Below are 25,726 nucleotides of genomic sequence, written 5' to 3' on the forward strand. Positions count from 1 at the left end.
TCCCAGCATGGGGGTGGGGTTGGAAGGGACCTCTGGAGATCATCCAGTCGAATCCCTCTGCCAAAGCAGGGGCACCCATAGCAGCTTGCCCAGCATCACAATGACCAGCTGAGTTTAGAATCTCTCCAGAGCAGGAGACTCCACAACCTCGCTGGGCAGCCTGCCCCAGGGCTCCAGCACCCTCACAACAAAGAAGTTTCTCCTCCTTTCAGGTGGAATTTCCTGGGTTCCACTGTGTGCCTGTTGCCCCTCGTCCTGTCACTGAGCACCGCTGACAAGAACTGGCCATGTGCCCTTGATACTCAAGACACCGATGAGCATTTAAAAGATCCTTTTAATAGGTCACTTTGTCAGGACGATAGTCCCGAAATAATAACATTCCTACCAAACTTCCCTTCAGCTTCTACAGAGGTGGATGGGATTGGGGCAATTCTTGCCACACAGTCACAGTCTAAAGGTCATTTTGCTGCTATTGGGTTTTCTAGGGGTAAGCTCACAAACGGGGAGTGATGTGGCAATAAAGGGCCGTTAGGTCCAGCCCCTGGCTACCCTCGCGGCCTGTCAGAACCAGAAGGCTGTTGGCTACCATCCCTTTGCCCACCGGCCCGGTGTACCCAAAGCCGCACCGCAGACCCCAAGCGGGCTCTGCCCTTGCTCAGGCTTCCGCTATTAACTCCCACCCCCGGTGCCACTCACAGTGTGGGAGGCCGGCACCCGCTGCCGCCGCTAGCACCGGGCCCCTGCATGGCGGTCGCGGCCGGGGCAGCGCGTCGCGCGGTAACCACGGCAACGCTCCCGCAAGACGCAGCGCAGGGATTGGCTTGCCAAGAACGGCGCCGCCGATAGGCCGAACCCCGGCGCGCGGGCCCCGCGCTCCCCCGCGTCCGCCCGCCTGAGGAGGGACCCCGCGGCCGGCCCGTCCCCGGGCCCCTCTCCGTGCCCGGCGGGGCTGGGCCGCCTCGCCGCGCCCCTCCGCCTCCCCCTGTCCGGCCCCGGCGCTCCTCCCCTGCCGTCGGGGCTGCGGCAGCTCCCGCTCCCCCTTTGTCACTGAAGCACAAAGCTCCGCAGCGATCCCGGGGAGACAGGAGCTTCTGCTGCCCTGCCGTAAAACTCGGCCCCGGTGGCGGGGATCGGGACAAGTCTGAGTATTTCAGGGAGAGATTTAAGCCTTTGGGTTTTTTTTTTTAATTCTTTTGTCCGTCGTTCGGTTGAGTCAGCAAAGTTGCACGGCGGGTGGATGCCTTTCAGCGTCTCCCCACGGGGACCGGTTTTGAGGCTTTAGTGGGAGAACTGGTGGCAGAGGAGTGGCTTCACAAGTCGTGAAGGGCCTGTGACCCTCTAAAAGAAGCAAGAGCAGAAGCGGGCAGCCCCCAGCCCAACCTGAAGCAGAGGAAGAGCAGCCCTGGGCTTTAGAGATGGAGGCAGACCTGCTTCTCCAAAGGATTTGTAAATAGTGTCCTCACTTCTGATTGTGATGCCAGACTTCTGGATCAGGAGCTTTCCTCTCTGCCTTGCAGGACTCTGTGTCCTTGTACCAGCCATAGAACAAGACTGAACCTGGGCAGGTGAGACAGTGGGGAAGGACTCAGGGGAAAGAGGCAGAGTTAGGACTGGATGTCTATTTGGTTTGGTTTTGTTTTTTTTTTTCCCTTTGTGTAGGACCAGCTTAGCCTGGTTGGTGTTATCCCACCCAAGGGTGTTACACACATCAGGAGTGGGTCACAAGCCGTTCACGAGCCATTCCCTGAGGACCTCATCGCTGGTGAGACCCCGTCCACACCTGTGTACCTCACCACGTGAGTATGACTGCTGGGGCAGGAGCCAAGCGGGTGGGAACCACCATGGGTGGCTCCAGGTGTGGGGCAGAGTGGCTGGAAAGGTTCCTGATGGAAAAGGACATGGCAGGTGTTGATCAACAGTCAGCTGGAGATGAGCCAGCATTTGCCCAGGGGGCCAAGAAGGCTGCCAGCATCCTGACTTGGTTCAGCAATAGTGTGGCCAGCAGGAGCACAGAAGCGGTTGTCTGCCGGTACTGGGCACTGGTGAGGTCATACCTTGAATCCCAGGTTCGGTTTCGTCCTAGAAGGACATTGGTAGTAAGTTACGCCGGGGGAGGTTTAGGTCAGATATTAGGGAGAGCTTCTGCTTCCAAAAGGGTTATTGAAGATTGGAACAGGTTGCCTGGGGCAGTGGTTGAATTTGGTGGCCCTGGTAGAGTTGGGGTAATGGTTGGACTGGATGATCTTACAGAACGATTCTGTGTGATTCTGTGAGGTCCTGGAGCAAGTCCAGAGCAGGGTACGAAGCTGGTGAAGGGTCCAAGAGCACGTGTGTTGTGAGGAGCAGCTAAAGGACCTGGATTTGTTCAGCCTGGAGAAACGCAGGCTGAGGGGAGACCTTCTGGCTCCTTACAACTCCCTGAAAGGAGATTGGAGACAGGTCGGCATTGGTCTCCTGTCCCAAGGAGCAAGTGATAGGACAAGAGGAAATGCCCTCAAGTTGCCCCAAGAGAGATTTAGGTTGGACACGAGGACATTTATTTGCCGGGAGAGTTGCCAAGCCCTGGCCCAGGCTGCCCAGAGCAGTGGTGGGAGTGTCTCTCTCTGGAGGAACTGAAAACCCGTGAAGATGTGGTGCCGAGGGCCGTGTTTTAATGTAGTGCTGGGTTAATGATTGGACCCAATGATCTGAAAGGCCTCTCCCAACCCAATGATGCAGTGAAGGGCTCGTACGCAGGGCAGGAGCCGCAGCACATCCTGCCGCGGAGGAAATGGCCGCGGCTGCTCCGGAGCTGCGCGGGGCCGGGGCCCGGGCCCGGCGCTCTGCTCGCGGCTGACAGGCGCGGGGGTGGGGCCTGAGCCTTGAGTGACAGGTACCAGGCGCGGTCCTTAACTTGAGTGACAGGTAGGAGGCGGAGCCTGAGCACTGACTGACCTGTGTAGGGGTGGGGCCCTCCTCTTAAATGACAGGTGCGGTGGGTGTGGCCTGCGCCTTGAGTGGCAGGCGGGCCGCTCGCCCCAGGTTTCCCGCACGCGACGGGGTGGGGTCGTGCGTGGTGACGTATTCCGGACTTAGCCCCGCCCTGCGCCCGCCCCTTGCCGCCGCTCCCCGGCTCGCGCCGCCGCCGCCGCTGCCGCCGCGCAGACTGGGACCCGCCGGCGCTGCTTCCTCCGCCGCAGCGGCGATGTGACCCCTCCTCCCTCCCCGTCCTCCCCCTCCTTCCCTTCCCACCCGCCGCCGCCCGCCGGCCCGCCCGCGCAGCGAATATGGCGGAGGTGAGAGCGCGGCGGCGGGGCGGGGGCCTGCCCGGGAACTTGTTGCGCGGGGCCGAGGCCGGGCGGAGCGTCCCATAAGTTAGTGGTGGGGCTGTGCGAGGCTGCGACGGCTGCCGGGGCACCGCCCCGCTACCGCAGCCCCGGTCTCCCCCTAGGCGATCCCCTCCGTGGCCTACCGGCTCAGGACGGGGAGTCTCACCTCGGGGCGCCCGGCCCGTGTCGGCAGCGACGGCGGGGTGCGGATGGGAGCTGAGCGCGACCCGGGCGGGCGGGCCGGGGAGGTGGAAACAGTGAGAGGATGGCACCGGCAGGTGGTCGCCGCCTGGTAGGGGACTGTAGCGAGGCTGTGCCTCGCTTGCGAGTCCCGGGAGCCAAAGCTTTACCGGTAGCAGCCCTCTCGTGCGGATGCTAAGGAGGAGCCCCCGGTTCAGCGGGAGCCGGGGCCCTGCTCCGAGCAGCAAGGGTCGGGGAGAGGGGCCTGCGCCTTCTTGGGACGGGGTTCATCTTGAGGGGGCTGTAAATTGGGGAAGCCTTACCTGCTGCGGCTTAATCCCTTCGGGGTGGAGAGGGATGCCAGTCCCTAGCGTCTGTCGGTCCCAGTGGCAGAGCTGCTTCTGCCGGGCTTTGGTCAGAGCACCGTTGCTCCAGGAGAAAACCTGTATGTATTTCCTTTAAATGCCTTCTTGTTGCTGTTGTTAAGACAAAAGGTAATTGCCTTTTTAGGTAGACAGGCAGCCTTTACAGTCTCCGGGGAGAAGGGAAACCTTTCCCCTGAAAAAGGGAGAAGGACCATTGAGGGGAGTTGCAGGAAAGAGGAGAAAGCTGCTTGACCTCTTTTCTTCTGTGGTAAGCAGAGTGAGATACGTGTTTGATTTTTGAGGTGTGGATTTGTCCATCTCGATAGAATCTGCAGGAGCAGCTCTTTCCTTCTTAGGAGACAAGTTAGGACAGATGAATAGATACTTCATTAAGTCTTCTTCAGATTTGCCCTCTGATTCCCATCTTGAGGTAATTTACTGCTTGAACGGCGTTGACAAGCAGATTGGAAATGTTTATTTGAAAGCTCTGGTGTGAAATAAAAAATAAATATATTCTGTGGGACAAATGTTTCTTCCAAGCCAGGCTGGGCTGGGAGGGGGTTTGGAGGTACCAGGATGAGAACATTTTGTAGATGAGCTTTCTTCCCTCTTCCTTTCAAATTCCTGAATGGGTGTGAATTTTTACTTGCGTTTCTTTTCTTTCCCTCCCAAATGAAAGCTGTAATGAAACATTCTTCCTGTTGCTAGTACAAAATGTACTCATCTAATCTTAGAAGTTTAAAAAAGAAAAGAAGTCTTTTGTCTGTCGTAAGGGGCAGAAAATCACAGGTCTGATCCTTGACTAATTTCTTGGCTGAAAAAAAAAGTGCTTATTAAACTCTGGTCACCTGTAAAGTTGGAGAGACACCCTGGAGCCCACTGGCTATAGGCATCATGCTGCTCATCACCATTGTGTTGAGTCTCACCAATTCCTTGTAAGTTTTTGTGTAAGAAACCCCAGAGTTATTGTGAAATCCCCTTGCTCGTGGTGGGAGCTGAAGTTCGCCATGTTGCTGAGGAGCCACCGGCAGCACGCTGAATTACTTCCTATTCTGGGTTGTCACGTACTTGCATCGAGGTTACAACAGCGTGGAGGGCTGGACGGCAGTCGTGCTGCAGACAGCAATAAAGAGTCAGTGGGCTGGGGAGGGCAGGCAGCTTTTGTTGTCACTTTATGGATGTTGTTAAGACTTCTGTTACATGGCAGTCTTTATACTTTTTGAAAGGAAAAGGTGTTTTTTCGCCTCAGTGTTTTGAAGAGAAGCCATGATGAGTTCTTTGTCCTATTCTGGCTTCTTTATTTCAGGTTCCAACCCTTAGCATTCTATGAAAGAGGTCATGAAAGCTTTGATCCACCTGTAGGACGAGTTCAGTAGCTCAGAGGTGGCAGGAGCAGCATGGGCTTGGCTGATGATCCTCCTCAGATGTTGTGTTGAGCAGACAAATGTCAGAGTGACTGCTCTGCACTCTGGTTCAGGGAGCAATCAGAATGCGTGTGGTCCTGTCATGGTGGGGGTTGGAAGGAACCTCTGGAGGGCATGCAGATCATCCAACATCCTGATAAAGCAGGGGCACCCACAGCAGTTTGATCGCAGTCACAACGGCCAGATGGATTTGGAAGCTCTGCAGAGAAGGAGACTCCACAATCTCTCTGGGCAGCCTGCTCCTGGGCTCCAGCACCCTCACAACAAAGAAGTTTCTCCTCCTGATCAGATGGAACCTCCTGGGTTCCAGTTTGTGCCCTGTTACTGAGCATCACTGAGAAGAGCCTGACCACATCTTCTTGCCCTACATAGGTTCTTTATCTCTTGCTGAGCATTGATCAGTTTGCTCTATCCTGGGCTCAGCAGCTCCAGGTCCCTCAGCCTTTCCACCTCACAGGGATGCTCTGGGACCCTCAGCATCTTTGGAGCATCCCCTAGACTCTGTCCAGTAGTTCCCAGTCTCTCTTTAGCTGGATACCTCAGAACTGGACCCAGTACTCCACCTATGACCTCACCAGGGCAGAGTAGAGGTGGAATTTAGAAAAATAATACTTGATTTCAGTGATTTAAGCAGGGAGCCATGTTCTGAGTGTGATTCCTAGCACAATTCAGGAGACAAAGTAGGGGATAGGATGGGAATTCTCCTTAGCACAGCATTGCCACCAAAATTCTGGTGTCAACCATCTGCCTAGAGAGGAACTGAAGACTGCTGTGAGGTGGTGAGAGGAGGAGAGCTTTGTTAGCAGTGTAATCCACTGTAGTGCTACGTTGAGAGGGAAGGAACAAGGGAAATGATCATTCAGGCAGCCCTAGGACCTGTCTGTCTTGGCAAACAAAGGGCCTGGGACCAGCCTGGATTTGAAAATGTAGGTGGAAAGTAAGATTCCTGTTATACCTCTTCTTCCTCGTCATTCCCCAGTGGAAAATCTTGTGCTGACTGAAGGAATGCACAAGAACTCATCCCTCACTCAGGAAAGATCCTGAAATGCCACATTCTAGAGGATCAGCCAGGCTTTGATGCCAGACATGGAAACCTCAAAATTAAACAATATAAATATGAAACTTCTAAAATAGAACAGGAAAGTGTCATATAAGACAGAAGCTCAGAACCTGGTTGGTAAGTAAATGAGCCCAGAAAGTGAAACTAAAATGAAACTCAATGAACCAAAAAATGCTGTTTGAGTTTCCTAAAAGCTTATTAGACTAGAGGTTATGGAAAAGAATGCAAACAAGAGAATTTTGAGTATATACTAAACTGGTTTGAAATTTGGGATTAGTAACATTTGTTAGGGTTTCATTTCACTTCAAAGCATGTTCATGTGGTTGCTTTGAGTCCTCGTATTCCAGACCATTCTATGAACTTGAGATGAGCTCAGGCTTTGTGTCCTTTATCATGCCTTAAGCCATTTATTTAGTTGTGGTGATGGAGTGGATGCTAATTCATATTTTTTTCCTCACATGAGTTTTTTTAGTATGTATGGAGAAGATTTTTTTGACTGAAAAGCTTGATGAGAAGTTGAAAGAGAGTATTTGCTGTTTATTCGGCTAATAATAATGTTGGAATGAAATACGTTTCTGCATCCAGTGGGACCTGAACCAGCTTGAGAAGTGGGCATTTCTTGCCTTCTTGATGTTCAACAAGGCCAAGGTCCTGCATCTGGGTCAGGGCAGCCTCTGGTATCAACACAAACGGGGATGAAGAATTGGAGAGGAGCCCTGAGGAGAAGGATTTGGGGTGCTGGTGGCTGAAAAGCTGGACATTAGCTTGAGTGTTGCCAGACCTGTCCTGGGCTGATCCTCAGCTCTTCTCTCTTGAGACCCCACTTGCAGTGCTGGGCCAGCTCTGGAGTCCTCAGCAGAGTGAGGAGTGGGGCCAGAGGAGGCCACTGTAGTGATGGGAGGGCTGGAAGCCCTCTGCTGTGAGGCCAGGCTGAGAGAGTTGGGGTTGTTGAGCTTGGAGAAGAGTAAGCTCCAGGGAGACCTTCTGGTAGCCTTTCAGTGGTTCAAGGGGCTGATCAGAAAGCTGGGGACAGACTTCTGAGCAGGGCCTGTTGTGACAGGACAAGAGGTGATTGTCTGACTGCAAAGAGAGGGATTAAGACTGAAGAGAAGATGGAAATGCTTGACAGTGAGGGTGGTGAGAGTCTGGCCTAGGTGCCTGGAGAGGTGGCAGCTGCCACATCCCTGGAACTGTTGCAGGTCGGGCTGTTTGGCACTGTAAGCTGCTCTAGTTGCAGCTGTCCCTGCTGAGTGCACAGGGGTTGATTTAGATGGACATGAAAGGTTCCTTCCAACTCAAAGCAGTCTATGATTCTGTGATGAATGAGACCTTTTGATTCCACAAACTTGGAAGAGCTGTGATCAGCCTTTTGCATTTAGAAGAGAGGCAACCAAATATCTGCTGTCACTTCCAAGAGCATCAAGTTCCTGCTGTTTCTTTCTTTTGGCCCATGGCGAGATGCACCAATTGGGTTCTAGCAGGCACTTGCCAGGATACCAAAATGGAACAGAAAAGGGCAAGTGAGGAGGTGGTTGGTTTTTTTGGGCTGGTTTATTTTACTAACTGGCTGAAGAATAAGGGAAGTACCAGAGCAGCTACGTGGCAAAGAGGGTGGTCATGTTTGGTCAGAGGTGGGGTTGGAGAGGAAATGGATTTAAGCTTGAGACAGGTAGATTTAGACTGGAGATTAGGAAGAAATTCTTTAGGAAGAAATTCCTTCCAGTGAGGGTGATGAGACACTGGAACAGGTTGCCCAGGGAGGTCATGGATGTCCCCTCCCTGGAGGTCTTGAAGGCCAGACTGGATGAGGCCTTGAGCAACCTGGGCTGGTGGGAGATACCACTGCCTATGACAGGGGAGTTGGAACTAGATGGTCTTTGAGGTCACTTCCAAACCAAATTATTCTGTGAATTATGGGTTGAGAGGTCATGCACAAGGGTTGAAGTGGTCTAACAACTCCTGGGCTCCTGAAAGGGGAAGGTTCTGTTCCTTCTGCTGCTTTTGCATAGAACCACAGAATGCTTTGGGTTGGAAGGGACCTTCAAAGCTTGTCTAGATCAACCTCCCCTGCAGTCAGCAGCAATATCAGCAACTAGAGCAGGTTGCTCAGAGCCCCAAACAACCTGACCTGGAATGGTTCCAGGGATGGGACATCTATCCCCTCTCTGGGCAACCAGGGCCAGTGTCTACTAAGCCCTCAGGCTAAAAATTCCTTACATCTAGTCAAGATGCGCCATGATCTTCTCTTCTGCTGTGTTTTGGTTCAGTTCACTAGCATAGGAGGAAGTGAAGAGCTTCCTGCAGGGTTACTAGTTGTGTCAGCTAAAGGAAAGGTCCAGCAAAGACTGGAGCTGGTGGGAGGGCTGGTGTGAGGCAACAGAATGCATCAGGGGGATCCACAGGATGATGATGTATCCCTCTTCCTAAAAATGTCAAGCTGAGATTGACTCGCCTTCTCTTTACACAATATCCTTGTCCTGTACAGCTCTCACCATTAACTGTGTCCCATTTCTCCCAACTCTTGAGCCATCTCTTAGTGCTGCTTCTCCCAGTGAGGTGATTCAGCTTTCTGCCCTGCTGAAATAAGAGTTGGAAGTTTTTTTTCTTCTGCAGAACGAATTTTCTGTGGGGTTAAAAAATGGAGCTGACATCCTAAAGTGTCAGACAAGAACCACAGAAGTCAAGAAAGTGGTGTCAGACTCTTGTCAGTGATGCCCAGGGACAGGACAAGGGGCAACAAGGACAAACTGGAACTCAGGAAGTTCCACCTGAGCAGGAGGAGAAACTTCTTTGTTATGAGGGTGCTGGAGCTCTAGAGTAGGCTGCCCAGAGAGGTTGTGGAGTCTCCTCCTCTGGAGAGCTGGGCATTGTGCTGCTGGGCAAGCTGCTGTGAGTGCCCGTACTTTAGCTGGATGATCTGCAGAGGTCCCCTCCAACCCCACCATGATGGGATTCTGGGATATATTCTACGCAGGATCATGTGTGACTTGGAGAGGATGATGACCACTTCTCTCTGGTGTCAGTGGGTGGTTAAACTGTCTCAGCCTGATATCTTCAAGCAGTCTTGCATGTTGTTTTGATTCCTCTTGACCAGTTCATTACTGTTGTGTGGCAGTGCTTTAATAAATTGTTTTTAAATTCATAATGTCTGCTTTTTATTTTTTTCCCCTGAATGTTTTACTTCTTTCATAGATTGATAAAATAGTTTAGGTTGGAAGGGACCTGAAAGATCATCTAGTTCCAACCTTCCCTGTCACGGGCAGGAACACCTCCCACTAGATCAGACTGCTAAAGGCCTCATCCAGCCTGGCCTTGAACACCTCCAGGGAGGTGTTTGACTTAAAGACTTGTAAATTTGGTGAACGTAACTGAATTCTGGTTTTCATATCCAGCCTGAAACCACTTCAGGCCATAACATTTAAGAACTACAGGAACTATAACTGTTCCTAATGACCTTTTTTTTTTTTTTACCATCCCTAATCTTTGTATTTTTATTAAGCTCTGCTATTACTTTCAATCCAGGTGCATAAATGTGTAGTAGCCCTGTAGGAAGCAGCAGTAAAATTGACACCATCACTAATGTGCTTGTAAATGGAGATGTTTTAACACTCATGGAGGACAGAGCTTATGAGATACAAAATAAGGCCAAGATAGATTAAATCAAGGTTTCCTGCTGCCTGATCTATATCATGATTAAAATCAGTGATTCACAGCTATCTGTCCTGTTGAGCGCAGCTGGTTTATTTTTTGTTCTCTTTTGATCTCAGCTCTAACTAAATTGTCAATTTTTTGTTCATTTGTTTCATTTTGGAACTTTTTTTTTTTGAGAATTCCTCACAGAGGTGTCTGTGAACTTGCTGTAGATCTGGGCATTCAATTATCTCCTTTCTTGGTGAGAGGATTAACTCCAGAGTGGTTGGGTAGAGTCACTGCTTGTGCTCCCTCACAAGCTGTTGAAGGGCAAACAATAGCAATTAATATTCTGCATTTGTACCATGGCAGAAGAGGTCTTCATAGAATGTCTTCACCTACCTTCCTGCTGTGGTCAGGGATGCCTCTCAAGTAGACTTGGTTGCTGAGAGGATTTATTTTCTGATGTAATAGAGTCTTGTGGAGTTGTTCTTGCTGTGATAGAATATGGATGGTTTTGAGCTTGCTGCTTGGGACTTAAGATCCCAGAATGGTGAAGGTTGGAATGAGGCTGTGGTTATCATCCAGTCCAAACTCCCCTGATCAAGCAGCGGCACCCACAGCAGCTTGCCCAGCATCACAATGCCCAGTTGGGATTGGAAGCACTCTAGAGGAGGAGACTCCACAACCTATCTGGGCAGCCTGCCCCAGGGCTCCAGCACCCTCACAACAAACAAGTTTCTCCTCCTCTTCAGATGGAACCTCCTGGGTTCCAGTTTGTCCTTGTTACCCCTTGTCCTGTCACCGGGCACCACTGAGAAGAGTCTGGCCCTGGTGTCTTGCTCCCCACAGGTCCTTTATCTCTTGCTGAGCATTGATCAGATCCCCTCTGGAGCTGCTCATCTGCAGGCTCAGCAACCCCAGGACTCTCAGCCTTTCCTCCTCACAGAGATGCTTCAGGCCCCTCAGCATCTTTGTAGTCTCCTCTGTACTCTCTCTGGTAGTTCCCTATCTCTCTTGAGCTGGGGAGTCCAAAACTAGACCCAGTACTCCAGCTGTGCCCTCATTTGGACAGAGCAGAAGAGGAGAAGAAGCTCCTTCAACCTCTTGGCCACATTCCTCTCCATGCACTCTAGGATTCCATTGCCCTTCTTGACTGTAGGACATATTCCTGGCTGATAGACATCCTGTTGTCCACCAGAAGTCCCAGTTTTTTTCCCACAGCAGGTCAGCCAACTTGTACTGATCCATAGGTTATTTTCATAGACAGATCGAAGAGAGCAGGACAGAATAGAGCTGTGAGCCCTCTGCTGAAACAAACTGCAGAGTGACACATGTCCTCTTGAGGAAAGGATGTTCTTCACCATTGCAACTAGTTGTTTTGTCCAGGACATCATTTAGCTCACTGGAGAGTGGCTGCCACAATCATTCCTTAAGACTTGGGCAGTTCAGAGATGTCCCTTTGACAACTTTTTTAGCTGATGAGTTCCTGTTCTCAGTTTGAACTCTGGGATTAGTGTCTCAACCATGTATATCAGGATGAGAAGTGATGGGTTTAAACTGTCAGAGGGGCGATTTAAACTGGATGTTAGGAAGAAGTTCATTGAAGTGAGGGTGGTGAGACACTGAAACAGGTTGCCCAGGGAGGTGTTCAGGACCAGGTTGGATGAGGCCTTGAGCAGCCTGTTCTAGTGGGAGGAGTCCCTGCCTGTGGCAAGAAGTTGGAACTGGATGAGCTTTGAGGTCCCTTCCAACCTAAATGATTTTATGATTCTGTATTCAGACCTTCACTTCCATGCAGTCCTTGAGAAGCATTCGTATGAGCCCAAGAGATTCCATCTAAACAGGAGGAGAGATTTCTTTGCTGTGAGGATGCTGGAGCCCTGGAGCAGGCTGCCCAGAGAGGTTGTGGAGTCTCCTTGTCTGGAGAGCTTCCAAACCTACCTGGTCACTGTGGTGCTGGGCAAGCGGCTGTGACTGTTTCTGCTTTAGCGTGAGGGGTTGGACTGGATGATCTCCAGGGGTCCCTTCCATTCTAGGATTCTGTCACAATACCTGCATTTTGGGAATGATTATGAGTTGTGGTAAGCAGCCTGCACGTTTCTGCTTGCAGATCAGTAATTTAATTAGTCTGCTTAGTGCAGTGAGGCTTCAATGTTGTTGAAGCCACATGTATGTATGGTGAGGAAATGCCATGTCCCCAGTGCTCCAGCTTCATTCTTTGTGCTGTTACATAACAGGCAGTGCTGCTGCATTTTAAGGTTTTGTTACAAGCTTTAATATTTCAGTATTTTCTGCCTCAAAAGCACAGCTGCTACAACCCAGGAGTTACCTTTGGTGTTTTCTTCTGGCAGAGTACAAAAGACCTCAGGATATGCTTGATGAATTTGTCGGCTTTGTTGCTATCAATATAGACAAAACTTAATTGTAGTTTTTAACTGATTTATGTAACCTTTCAAGAGCTGTTAGAGAGACACGAGTAAATTTGAATAGGATGTGGATTTATCATTGGCTTGTACAGGCTGCAGATACTGCTGGAGTGAAGCTCATTTGTTATTAATTGATTCTATTAAACAACATTGAAGATGTTAGCAAATGCAACATCAGATTTATCACAGAGTCCCAGCATGGTTGGGGTTGGAAGGGACCTCTGGAGATCATCCAGTCCAACCCTCCAGCTAAAGCAGGGGCACCCACAGCAGCTTGCCCAGCATCACAATGCCCAGCTGGGGTTGGATTCTCTCTAGAGAAGGAGATTCCACAACCTCTCTGAGCAGCCTGCTCCGGGACTCCAGCATCCTCGCAATAAACGAGTTTCTCCTTCTCTTTGGACTGAACCTCTTGGGTTCTAGTTTGTGCCTGTTGCCCCTTATCCTGTCACTGGGCACCACTGACAAGAGTCTGGCCCTGGTGTCTTGCTCCCCACAGGTCTTTTATCTCTTGTTGAGCATTGAGCAGCCCTTCTGGGGCTGCTCTTCTGCAGGCTCCACAGCCCCAGGACTCTCAGCCTTTCCTCCTCACAGAGATGCTTCCACTGGACTCTCTCCAGTAGTTTCCCTTTCTGTCTTGACCTGGGAAGCCCACAACTGGACCCAGTACTCCAGCTGTGCCCTCACTGGGACAGAGCAGAGGAGAGGAAGCTCATTCAACCTCTTGGCCACATTCTTTTTGGTGCACCCCAGGACACTGCCACTTTGGCCACAAGGACCCATTGCTGCCTCATGAGCTTGTCCACCAGCACTCTCAGGTCCTCCACAGAGCTGCTTTCCAGCATTTCACCCCTCACCTCTACTGCTGCAGGGTGTTATTGATCCCCAGTTTTGGGACCCTACACTTGCCCTGGTTAAGCTTCCTGAGGTAGCAGGGATACTGTAGTGTCCTCTCAGTTGCATTTCTTTGCAGGCTGTAGGAGGAATGTTGTGGTAGAATTCAGTGCATTAGTTCCCCAGCTTTCACATGTTAGAGTATCTCATTCCAGTCAAAGTGGCTGGGAAGCCCTGGAATAAGGCAGGAAAACTTGGCAGTGTGCTTGGCTGGCCATATTCTCGAAGTATTCTGGAGTGCTTCTGAAGTCGTGCCTTCAAAATTAAGCTGTGCGAAACTGCTGTCTCCTGGAGGCTGTTTGCTTCAGTAAGCCCCTAGTGGTGCCAGATCAGTTTGCCTTCTCTCATTTCACTTCTGTCATGTAGAGATCCCCACCTCCAGCAGGCATTTGTTGTCAGAGTAGCACTGAATCTGGGCATTTCGCTGTCTGGTTTGTCTGCTAGATTCGTCACTTGACAGTCCAGAGCTGTCTGGGAGGCCCTGGCCAGCTTCAGTCCCATTTATTCCCATCTCCATATACTAGAGGATATACTGGATACCATATCTGGCTCAGTTGTTGCTTTGTGTGTCACTAAACCTCTGAAAACACCTCCTCTGTGTGTCCTTTCCAAGACTCCTAAAAATACGCATGCAATAAAACCAGTGGCAGAGTCTTCCAGTCACCAAGCTTGATGTGTTATTTCTCTGTCTTTTTCTCTTCACCAGGCACTTTGTATTCTTCCTACTTCTGATCTGCTGTTTCCTTCAGAATGTGCTCAGTGGTCTATCAGTACAGGGCTGCCTTGCTCCATTGAGGTTTTTCCTCCTTGTCCATGAGTTAGAAGTTCATGAATGGTATTTTATCTTCTAAACCTCACAACAAATGTTCTCTTTCCTGCTGGTGCTGTGCATAAAGCAACTTGAGTGTCAGCCCAAAGGTATCTCATAGTTCTTCTCTGCTGGGCCTTGGATACCATTCCGTTTCTACAGGTAGCAGCTCTTTGTTCCCGTGAGTGTCCCTGAGGCAAAAAGGCACTTTGTACTTCTCTGTGAATTGCTGCATCAGGAAACCAAAAGCCTGTAGTAGAGGAGTGCTCTTCTTAACAGGAATTCTTGTTACATTGGCATGGATCTGATGATACCAACAAAGATCATATGGCTACAGCTCCTGCCAGGAGATCTTCATAAGCAAACACCCTCAAAACCATCTGCTCTGCCCTGTCCAGAGTGGTCATCACTTGGAGGCAAGAAACTAGGGTTGGATAATCAGTAATTATCTCGAAACAGCTTTTTAGTTGTGGGGTCAAAGAATGGTTTTGGTTGGAAGAGACTTTTAAGGTGGTTGAGTCCAACTGTTAAGATCACCACTAAACATGTCCCTCAGCACCGCCTCTCCATGGCCTTTCAGTCCCTGCAGGGATGGAGACTCCACCACTGCTCTGGTTATCCTGAGCCAGGCCTGGAAAACCCTTTTGGGAAACAAATTGTTCCTCATGTCCAACCTAAATCTCCCCTGGGACAACTTGAGGCCATTTTCTCTTGTCCTATCACTTGTGCCTTGGGAGAAGAGATCAACCCCCACCTGGCTCCAGCCTCCTTTCAAAGAGTTGTGGAGAGCCAGAAGGTCTTTCTTCAGGCTGAACAACCCCAATTCCCTCAGCTGGGCTTCAACACTTGTGCTCTAGACCCCTCTTTCACAAGAGATTGTCACTTCTCATCTCCTGCCACACACCCTCCTCCGTGTGCCTGCCTTCATGCTTGAGGTTATCTGCTGCACAGCAGGCAGTTGCCGAGGCCCGAGGTGCAGAACTGTGTCTGACTGATGGGATAGAAAACCACTGTTGCTGTTCTTTGAAGTTGCTTTGCTGGGTCTGACACAAGTGGCAGAAGCACATGGGAATGGTGGGAAGAGGTCAGGCTACTACTTTTGGCAACAGCTGGCTGTTAATACAGGGGAGTTGTAACATGACACTGCTTCTAGCTAGAAATAGAAGGCAGAAAGTGATTGACAGTGCATCACTTAGACTAGAAACATAGGAAAGGGAGAGAGATGATCATTCACAAAGTAGGGTAGATGTAGTGGCAAAGCTTTGAAGAAAGGAATAGAGACCCAAAGGCTGTTCCCCTAAAAGCTATCTGTGAAGTCTCAGAGTGGTAGGGGTTGGAAGTGATTTCTAGAGATCAAGTACAGTGCCCCTACCAAATTAGGATTACCTAGGACAAGTCACACAGAAAGGTATCCAGATGGATTTTTAACATTTCTAGAGAGGGAGACTCCACAGCCTCGCTGGGCAGCCTGCTCTAGGGCTCCAGTACCTTTACAGTGAGGAAATGTCCTCATGTTGAGGTGAAACTTCCTGGATTCCAGCTTGTACCCATTGTTGCTTGTCCTGTTGCTGGGCGTCATCAGAAAGAGGCAGGCAGCTTCATCTTGACACTCACCCTTTGGTTATTTGGAGATCTTGGTAAGATCCCCTCTCAGCCTTCTGCTCAGGATTAACAGCTGCAGGTCTCTCAGCCTTCCCTCACAGGAGAGGTGTTCAGGTTCCCCAGTCACCCTTGTAGCCTCTGCTGGACTCTCTCTAGTGGATGCCATTGGCCACCTTGGCCCCAAGGGCACATTGCTGTCCTATGGATAACTGCTGTCCACCAGGACCCCAAGGCCTTTCTCCATGGAGCTGCTTTCCAGCAGGGTGACCTGTAGGCTGTAGTGGTGTCTGGTGGTGTTCCTTACCAGGAGCAGGACTCTACACTTGTCCTTGTTAAACTTCCTAAGGACAAGTCTGTAGCAAAGAACCGAATGCCGAAAGCTGAATTTGTTCCTTAAAGCCTGCCTGGCTTTTATAGACCTTTTTGTGCCCCACTATGGTTTTGTGGCCATGCTCAGCAGGAAAAATCCTTCCTTTTGGTAGGCTCCATTGCAATCTATTTACTGCAGCTTTCAGTTACCAAATGTTGAAGCTGAAAGGGACATTTAGAGGTAGGCTCAGAGTGGGGTAGAGGTAAGGTCAGAGTGGGGTAGGGATTGGAAGAGACCTCTGGAGGTCATCCATTCCAACTGCCCTGCTAAAGCAGGAGCACCCACAGCAGCTTGCCCAGGAGTTTTCTGCACCTCTAGTGCAGACATCGCAACCTCTATGAGCAGCATGTCCCAGTCTTAGCAATTCCTGGTGTTTAAATGTATTCCAGTTTGTGTTCATTGACTCGTCACTGGATGCCTCACCCAGGGCAAGGGGTTGGAAATAGATAATCTTTAAGGTTGCTTCTGACCCAAAGCATTCTGTGATTCACTCTTCCCACACCCTTCCATCAATTATTTATGCACAGGGTTCTGAATCTCTTGAGCCACCTCTTCTCCAGACTGAACAACTCAGGCTTTCTCAGCCTCTCCTCATGTATCAGACCACCAGTCCCTTGGTCACCTTTATGGCCTCTTGCTGTGTTGGAGCTGATTCATTTTGTCAGTGTCTTAAAACTGAAATGACCAACACTAGGCAGAGCATACCGAATTGAAAAGGTCTGCTCCTGAATGCCACCTGAAAAGAGACAAGTAAGGTGGAGGATGGATGAAAGGAAATGTACTCAAGTTGCACCAGGGGAGATTCAGGCTGGACATGAGGAATAATTTCTTCCCCAAAAGGGTTGTCAAATCCTGGCCCAGGGCAGTGGCAAACTCCCCATTCCTGGGAGGTTTTCAAGGTTGTGAAGATGTGGTGTTGAGGGACATGGTTTAGCAGTGACCTGGCAGTGCTGGCTTATGAGTTGGAGTCAATGATCTTGAAGGTCTTCTCCAACCTTAATGACATTATGGTTGTTCCAAGACAATTACTGATTATCCAGTCCTATTCCCTTGTCTCCAAGTGGTCACCATAGATATTTTTCAACCAAAATGATTCAGTCCTTCTGGCATTTCTGTCATCCCTGGTTAATTTCATTTTTTAATCCCTCCCTTTTTGACTTGAGGCCTTTCTCCAGAACTTTACCCCAGCTAAGCAGGTGGATTGACATGGAGATGCTCCACCTGCCCCATGACTGGGCCAGCTGAAATTCCCAGTGGATTAGTGCTGCAGAGCTGAGACCTACACTGCTGGTCTGTAAATACAGCAGCTATTTCCCAGCTAAGCCCCCCTCAAAATGCCCTGGGACATCAGAGAATAACAGGGGAAGGCAGGGTGAGTTATTTAGCCCTAGCAATGGTGTTAGAGTTAGGTTAGAGAGAAGCTGGCCAATGGACTCCTGCGATGCACCAGCAAGAGTGAGGACAGCAGGTCAAGAGAGATTCTCTGCCCCATGGAGGCCTCCACTGGAGTACTGAGTCCAGTCTGGGTCAAGACAGACAGGAAACTACTGGAGAGAGTCCAGTGGAGGCTCTAAAGATGCTGAAGGGCCTGGAGCAGCTCTGTGAGGAGGAAAGGCTGTGAGAGCCTTGAAGTTGATGAGCTTGCAGAAGAGCAACGCCAGAGGGGATCTGCTCAGTGCTCAGCAAGAGATAAAGGGCTTGTGGAGAACAAGACACCAGGGCCAGATTCTTCTGAGTGGTGCCCAGTGACAGGGCAGGGGGCAACAGGCACAAACTGGGACCCAGGAGGTGCCACCTGAGCAGGAGGAGAAACTTGTTTGGTATGAGGGTGCTGGAGCCCTGGAGCAGGCTGCCCAGTGAGGTTGTGTTGTTCCTTCTCTGGAGAGACTCCAAACCCAGCTGGGCATTGTGATGCTGAGCAAGCTGCTGTGATACCCCTGCTTTAGCAGGGGGATGGACTGGGTGATCTCCAGAGGTCCCTTCTAACCACCACCCATGCTGGGATTAGGAAGTGTGGGGGAAATGCACTGTAGTGTCCCCACCTGAAGGCAGGGTACACCAGTAGGCTGTACAATGTGAGGGCAGCAAAACTTGTCTGTTTCCTTTTCTCTCCACTCTTCAGGCAAATATTCAAGGTACATTTCTCCTGAGCTTTCTTCTTGACATTGGCAAATGTATGTTTAGTTTTCGTGTGTACATTGTAGACTGTCATACAGTGTAGGCAGACACGTCAGTGAGTTTTGGTCATTGATCCCTGAGAGGGTTTGATTCTTCTTTCTTTGAAGATCTTCTCATAAAAGAACTTTATAATTACATAGAATTTTTTATATTTGAATTTCTGCTTCAGTGGGCCAAGTGTTTTGGGTGGCATTAGCTCGTGCAAGGGACTTCTTGGCCTCACAAGGTAAAAAGAAGGCAAATACTTTAGAAAGTCATGGAATAATAGTACAAGTTTTCACCTGAGTTGAAATTTCCCAGTTTACTGGTTTAAATGTACCACTTTCTAACAATATTAAACCAATGTTGTAATAAATAAACCATGGGCTTAATTTTGACCTGGAAAAGTTTTTGCAGTTCCTTGAGTACTGTTCCCAGAATCACACAATGTCTGGGGCTGGAAGGGACCTGCAAAGCTCATCCAGTCCATCCCCCCTGCTGGAGCAGGATCTCCTAGACCAGATCACACAGGAACACACCCAGGTGGGTTTTGAATATCTCCAGAGAGGGAGACTCCACAACCTCCCTGGGCAGCCTGCTCCAGTGCTCTGTCACCCTCACAGGGAAAAAATTCCTCCTCATGTTTACCTGAAACTTCCTATGCCTCAGCTGCCACCCATTGCCCCTTGTCCTGGCACTGAGCATCACCAAGAAGAAGGTGGGCAGGAAAAAGGAGTCCTGCAGCTCTGAAATAAAAAAGAAATCACTCCTCCTATCATGGAAATAAAACAAAACAAAAACCATTTTGTTATGTCTCTTCCTGAAAGGAGTTAAAGATTTGCTTGGATTTTCCAAACAAATGAGGTCTGCCATGCAAATTCCATCCCAGGAGGCTTAAGACTGGCAAAGTTCTAAGCAAGGGAAAGTAGGATTTTATGAAAGAAGATGTTTGTTCTGATTATGAATGTAAGATTACCAAATATGGTAGACAAAAGGATGTCTCTTACATAAAGGCTGTTGTGGATGCCTCATATTCTTTCTGGATTTCAAAGAATATATTTGTTTTGGAGGCTGTGATCGTATTAATTTGTGTTCTGAATGCACTTGAGAAGAAAGTCTGGCCTGTGAAGTAAATTGTGTTGAATTTTCTTCCTCACAGCTGGGTTAGAGATGAAAATTAAATGGATTTTTCCTTTTGTTCCATGAGGCATTCTCATGGTGATTTGTGTGCACCTTTTGAGAATGTCCACCTTAAGGAGGGCAGGGAATTTGTGTGTTGCACAGCACAGAGGAAGGATCAGTTCTCTTCAGCTCTGCTTCCACTCTAATCTGCCATTTACAAAGTGTTATCTGGCCTGCACCTTGCTTGTGGACAAGGAAATTTAACACCTGGAGTTAGATCAGAGCTCTGGGTCTGTTAAAAACCAGCCCGTCACAGCTACTCCTCATTTTTGTGTCAGCAGAAAAGGTGAGCTGAAAATGAGCAGAGAGGTGTGGAGAGAAAGCATTATTGCCCCATCTGATAATAGCCATAGAATCATGAAGGTTGGAGAAGACTTCCCAAATTATTGAGTCCAACTCTTGCCCCAGCCCTTCCAGGTCACCACTAAACCATGGCCCTCAGCACTGCATAGGCTTTGAAACACCTCCAGGTATGGGAACTCCACTGGCAGCTTGAACCAGGCCTTGATAACCCTTTTTGGGAGGAAATTGTTCCTCATCTCCAACCTCTACCTCTCCTCGAGGCCACTTCCTCTTGCTCAGTCACTTGTTCTGTGGGAGAAGAGACCAACCCCCAGCTGCCTCCGACCTCCTTTTAAGTAGCTTTTAGAGAGCACTGAGGTCTCCCCTCAGCCTCCTTTTCTCCAGGCTAATCACCCCCAGTTCCCTCAGTTGCTCCTCCCCAGCCCTGTTCTCCAGATCCTTAATCAGCTTTGCTGCCCTTCTCTGGACCTGCTCCAGCCCCTCAATGTCCTTCTTGGAGTGAGAAGCCTTAATATATCCTCAGTTGCATCCCTACCAAGTTGCCTGTGGAACTCTCATACCATTTCCATAATGAATTGCTTTGCTTTCTTTTTGTATCTTCATCCACCCATTCCTTTCATCACTAAATGGGCAGCTCTTGCAGTTGTTTGTTTTTTCCTTGCTAAAACAACACAGCACTATTGAAACATCAAGGAGAAAATGAATATTGTTTGCCTGGAATTGCTTCAAGTGTGTCCATGGGGCTTTATTTTTACTTGCAGTGACTTGCTTTGTGTCAGCTGAATGATGGAATTGAGTTTGTATCACAGGTTCAACACAGCAACCAAAAAATTAATCTCCTGTGTTTTCTTTTTTAGCCTTCTGTTGAGTCTGCAAGCCCAGGTAAATATTTTTTAATATTTCCTAAGCTTGTAAGGGAAAAGGGCACCCTTCAGAGGTTTTTTTTGCTCATCTCATCCAGGATGCAAGTTGAGGAGTTGGTTGGTGACCTTCCTGGTTGAAGTAGTCCCTGATACCCTCTAGTTTGCACCAGCACAAGCGTCTGAATAGCAAAAACACCCAAAACATCAAGGAAAGATGATTCTTTGTGCAACTGTGGAAAGACACATCTGGGAATGTTTGTTTTGTCCTGAGGAGCCCAGTGTTAGCTGCTGCTGGGGGCGTGGAAGGGACTACTTCACCCAGCAGGGTGGCTACCATCCTTCTAGGCATGGCTGGAAGTTAAAACTTCTAACTTGGTGTGGTTAAAACTAGGCAAAAGTTGAGGCACGTTGTGCTCCCAGTTAATAAAAACACCATTGCTGGAGGTTATTTTTGTGCAAAAATTAGCAAGAAAAAGCAATGTGGTTTTTTAGTTATTACCTGATTGGAATACTAAAAAAAAGTGAGGGAATCAATGACTTTTGGGTTTAAATCTGATTGTTTTCTGATATTCCAGCATCCTAAAGCTACTGGCTCTCCAGCAGTCAGCCTAAGTGTGAATTATGGGTGTCTGAGGTGGGTGTTGGGGTTTTTTTGTGTGTGTGTGTGCTGTGCTTAGTGTTATTTATTTCCAAGGTTTTGGGCATTCTGCAAGTGGAAAAGCTTCCCAGCAGTTCCTTTAGCTAGGCTGCTGTTGTCTCTTGAGCTCTTAATTTCCTTCAGAGCAACAATCAGTTGCTTGAACTCTTCCAACTACAGTTAAGCCTTTAGAGCCAACCCCTCTCTCACACACCCTTAGCATGGACACGCAGTCTTCAAGCTTTGAAAAATGAAATTGAAGTCAAGCTCTGAAAAAGAAGATTGAAGTCATCCCTGGAGAGAAGTGGAGAAATACTCATAGGGCTAGAATTAGAGTTCAGGTATTGCTGGGTTACCACCAAGTGCTGCATCTGCCCAACCATTCATCCATTCCTTTATTTCTCATTGTCACAAAAATCTTAACAAGGCTTCTTGACGAAGAGCTGTGGCAAGAAAAACAAACAAACCAACCCAACCAAAACCAAGAGGCATGGGGAAAAATAAGGATTCTGCATCCCAAATAGAATCTGCATAACCCTGAAGCTTCCATTAGGTCCAAATTATGGCAGAGTCCTTAGGCTGGCTTATCAACAACAAAGCCTCCAAAGTAGAAAGGGAACAACTGGCCTGAGTTTGTGTTTCATGAGGATTTCTCCTGCTAGCAGAACTCTTGATTGAAGATTATTTAAGAATTAAGTCTTCAAACCCAGGAAGGTTTTGCAAGCACTTAACTAGGAGCCCAATGTTCAAAGAGAGAGTGTTTAGAGAGCTGGTTAAAGCACTGACTCCTGGTCCTTTATTTCCTTACTACCCAAAGGACACCTCTGAGGTTGACTTTCCCAGGAGAAATGCTTGAGGAATTTTGAGGCTCTTTGAATTTCTGAATATAATCTGAGTATTAAAACTGTCACCAGAATAAAACCTTAAACTCTGCAAGGCCATGATCTAACTCAAAACATTCTTTAAAATGTTTTCTATCAGGAGGTTCAGCAACATCTGATGACCATGAATTTGATCCATCAGCTGATATGCTGGTGCATGACTTTGATGATGAACGGACATTAGAAGAGGAGGAAATGATGGAAGGAGAAACAAACTTCATTTCTGAAATAGAGGATCTTAACAGGGTAGGTAGCCTTAAATAGTCATAAAATGTAACCACAGGCCACAGTCTCACACAAAACATCTGCAGGTTTTTCTCCCTTGTGTTTTGGAATTAAATAAAACACTCCCCATAAAAACCTCTTAATAGACAAATAATGTAGATGGGGGAAGAGGACTGAGTTCTGCAAAGCTGGGGAAAGGCAGCTGGGGCATAAATACTTAAATCATGGCTAACTTCTGCTTGGTTAGTCTCTTCTTGCATCTGTATACTGGTGTAGGATTTGCAAGCCAGAGCTAATTCCAGTTAAACCATGGCCTGACTAAACTGGGATATTCCAGTGCTGATTTGGACTTGGATGTTTTCTTTACAATCCCATAATTTTCTTTTTCATTTTTATCCAAACTTTTGTAGAATCACAGAATTGTTTGCATTGGAAAAGACCTTTAAGGTCATTGAGTCCAGCCATTCTCTAACTCTGCCAAGGCTGGTGCTAGACCATGTCCCTCAGCACATCTCAGCCTCTTAGAAGCTCCTTCAGGGATGAGGATTCAACCATCTCCCTGGGCAGCCTGATCCAGTCTTTGAGAGCTCTCTCAGAGAAGAAGTTTCTTCTGATATCCGACCTAAACTTCCCCTGGTGCAACTCGAGGCCATTTCCTCTTGTTCCATGAGAGAAGAGACCAACCCCCACCTGGTTCCAGCTTCCTTTCAGGGAGTTGTAGAGAGCCAGAAGGCCCCCCCCCCCCCAGCTTCCTTTTCTGCAGCCTGAACAGCCTCAATTCCCTCAGGTGCTCCTCACCAGGCCTCTTCTCTAGAACCTTCTGTAGCCTCATTGCCCTTCTCTGAACGTGCTCCTCAGTGTCCTTTTTGGAGTGAGGGAAGCAAAGCTGAACCCAGGATTTGAGATGTGGCCTCACTACTGCTGAATCCAGGGAAACAATCACTGTCCTAGTCCTGCTGGCCACATTATTGCTGATCCAAGCCAGGATGCTGGTGGCCTTGCCTACTTGGGCACACAGTGGCTCATTTTCAGCCAGCAATACTTTGCAGCATGCTAGTGGAGCATCTTAATTTTTAAAGCAGAGGAGACGGAAATGCAGGTGAAAAGATTTTCACAACAGAAAGAGCTGTTCCCTGTTAACAGTGATAAATAAATCTTAAAATGTACACCTTAAATAATTGAAGATAAGAATTATTTGGTGTTCTGTATTGTCTTAAAGTAATTCTCAGGCAGGAATAATACTCTTAAATTCCAAACTAGGTTTATTATAAGTAATTTAGCTAACTGTGATCTGAAATCCTTCTTGAATGGATCATTAATGATTTCCAGCTGCATATTTGATGTACAAATCCTATTTAATCTAAGTGATTATTCTGATATGTCTTGAAATTAATTTAGTGCCCTTAAACCTACACTTGAGGTGAAAGTGATCCTTTCTGGGTAATTTCAGGTTTGATATTAAATGGTTAAACATAAAGAGAAATAAATAGTGTCTGAATCTAAATATGCTTCATCTGGACGAGAGGAGAAGTGGAGGTCCACGTGCATGTGGATTTGGAGTTGGAAATATGGGGTGCTTTTCCCCCACAACAGCTGATTGTGCTGTTGCATCATGCTGCCTTTCTAGCTGTATTTCAGCCATCACTGTATTCCCTCATGGCTGGAAGTTTGTCTTTTCTCCATGTGTCAGATCTTTTGTGGTCAAGACAGTGAGCAATGATCTAACTTGCACTCAGGTTGTTCCATCACTGAGTGTTAGGGGTTGGGAGGGATTTTGGAAGATCATCCAGTCCAACCCTTCTGCCAGAGCAGGAGCACCTAAAGCAGGTCACACAGGAAGGCATCCAGGCAGGTTTTGAAAGTCTCCAGAAGAGGAGACTCCACAACCTCTCTGGGCAGCCTGCTTCAGGGCTCTCTGACTCTCAGTGTGAAAAGGTTTTTCCTCACACTCTTGTGGAGCCTCCTCTGCTCCAGCTTGCACACATTGCCCCTTGTCTTATCATTGGACATCCCTGAGCAGAGCCTGGCTCCATCCTCCCGACACTGCCCTTCACACCTTTATAAACATAAATGACATCACCCCTCAGGCTCTTCCTCTCCAAGCTAAATAGCCCCATCTGCCTCAGCCTGTCCTCAGCAGGGAGATGTTCCGCTGCCTTCAGCATCTTTGTGGCTCTGCACTGGACTCTTTCAAGCAGTTCCCTGAGTTCCTTCTTGAACTGAGAGACTTAGAACTGAACACAGTATTCCAGATGTGGCCTCATCAGTGCGGAGTAGCGGGGAAGGAGAACCTCTCTGGATTACTCATTCCATCCCTTCTAATGTACCCCAAGATGACGTTGGCCTTCCTGGCCACAAGGGCACATTGCTGGCTCCTGGTCATCCTGTCCAGACTCCCAGGTCCCTTTCCCCATGCTGAATTCCAGCAAGCCAGGCCCCAGCCTGTGCTCGTCCATGAGGTTATTCTTTCCCAGATGCAAGACTCTACCCTTGCCCTTGTATTTCATTCAATTTCTTCTCTAGCCTGTCCGGGTTCTGCTGAATGGCAGCACACCCTGAGGGGGGTGTCAGCCACTCCTAGTTCCATGTCATCGGCAGACTTGCTGACAGTGCCCTCTGTGCCCTCATCCAGGTGCTGCTCTCCTCTGCAGGATGCTTTGGCAAAGAGTCTCATGGTCAGTGTATGACCTGTAGGTCAGCTTTTGACTGAGTTTCAGGTGCTTCCGTGCCACCAGGAGACCTGTGGTCTACTCTTTCTTCCCCCCAACATTCACAGGTATTGTTTCAGGTTTTCCCCAGCCTGTTTTCCTCATTCAGCTCCTTCAGAGGCGAGATGGCAGTCAAGTTTTGCAAAGGATTTTTTGAATCGTAATAACTGAACTCCTGGCTGTCATCAAAATTACACTTGCCTCTGAGGCTGAGGATCTTTTCTGCTCATGGGTTGAAAAGGGAATGTGTTAGTACTTGGGGCTGAGCAGCATCTTGTGTTTCTCTGTGTGCAGATTTTTGTCTAGCAGCAGCATATCTGTGCCTAGAGGCCTGAAGTCACTCTCTGTGCTGCACTGGTATGGGACAAAATAGTTCCCTGAGAGCAGAACTGCACTTAAATAATCATAGAATTGTTTAGGTTAGAAGAGACCTCTAAGGTCATTGAGTCTAACCTTTTTTCTAAGACCACCATGGCCATTAAAACATGTCCCAAAGTGCCATGCTCACAGGTGTCTTGAGCACCTCCAGGGCTGGTGACCCCCCCACCTCTCTGGGCAGCCTGTTCCAATGCCTGACCACTCAAAGGGGTTCAGCAGTGTTTTATAATACTCTATAATACTTTAGTGGAGCATCTTCATTCTTCAGGCAGAGGCAGACTTGATGTGGCCCTGGGCAGCCTGATCTAGCTGGAGATGTCCT

General features: G+C 48.6%; 2 protein-coding genes across 11 annotated transcripts in view; one reads left to right on the forward strand and one right to left on the reverse strand.

The window, feature by feature from the left end:
- DNAI4 (dynein axonemal intermediate chain 4) overlaps positions 1-777 on the reverse strand; it is a 29,215-nt gene extending 28,438 nt beyond the window's left edge. For all 3 annotated transcript variants that reach the window (XM_064147460.1, XM_064147459.1, XM_064147458.1), the window contains exon 1: positions 697-777. In XM_064147460.1, the coding sequence (XP_064003530.1) occupies positions 697-746 (50 nt within the window). In that variant the 5' untranslated portion in view covers positions 747-777. The remainder of the gene's footprint in view (positions 1-696) is intronic.
- Positions 778-910: 133 nt separating this feature from the next.
- The window catches only part of MIER1 (MIER1 transcriptional regulator), a 49,982-nt gene continuing 25,166 nt past the window's right edge, over positions 911-25,726 (forward strand). For 3 of the 8 annotated variants that reach the window (XR_010303070.1, XR_010303071.1, XM_064147462.1), the window contains exons 1-3: positions 3,074-3,275; positions 20,570-20,594; positions 22,194-22,339. Coding sequence is in view for 4 of the 8 variants with exons in the window: in XM_064147462.1 (XP_064003532.1) it covers positions 3,267-3,275; positions 20,570-20,594; positions 22,194-22,339 (180 nt within the window). In the remaining 4 variants the exon portion in view is untranslated. Of the gene's footprint in view, positions 1,566-1,646; positions 1,797-3,073; positions 3,276-20,569; positions 20,595-21,150; positions 21,210-22,193; positions 22,340-25,726 lie in introns of those variants that run through there. The other 5 variants (XM_064147464.1, XM_064147466.1, XM_064147467.1 and 2 more) reach the window with 5 other exon arrangements.

This window comes from Pogoniulus pusillus, chromosome 8 (genome assembly GCF_015220805.1).
Source record: "Pogoniulus pusillus isolate bPogPus1 chromosome 8, bPogPus1.pri, whole genome shotgun sequence".
NCBI lineage: Eukaryota > Metazoa > Chordata > Aves > Piciformes > Lybiidae > Pogoniulus > Pogoniulus pusillus.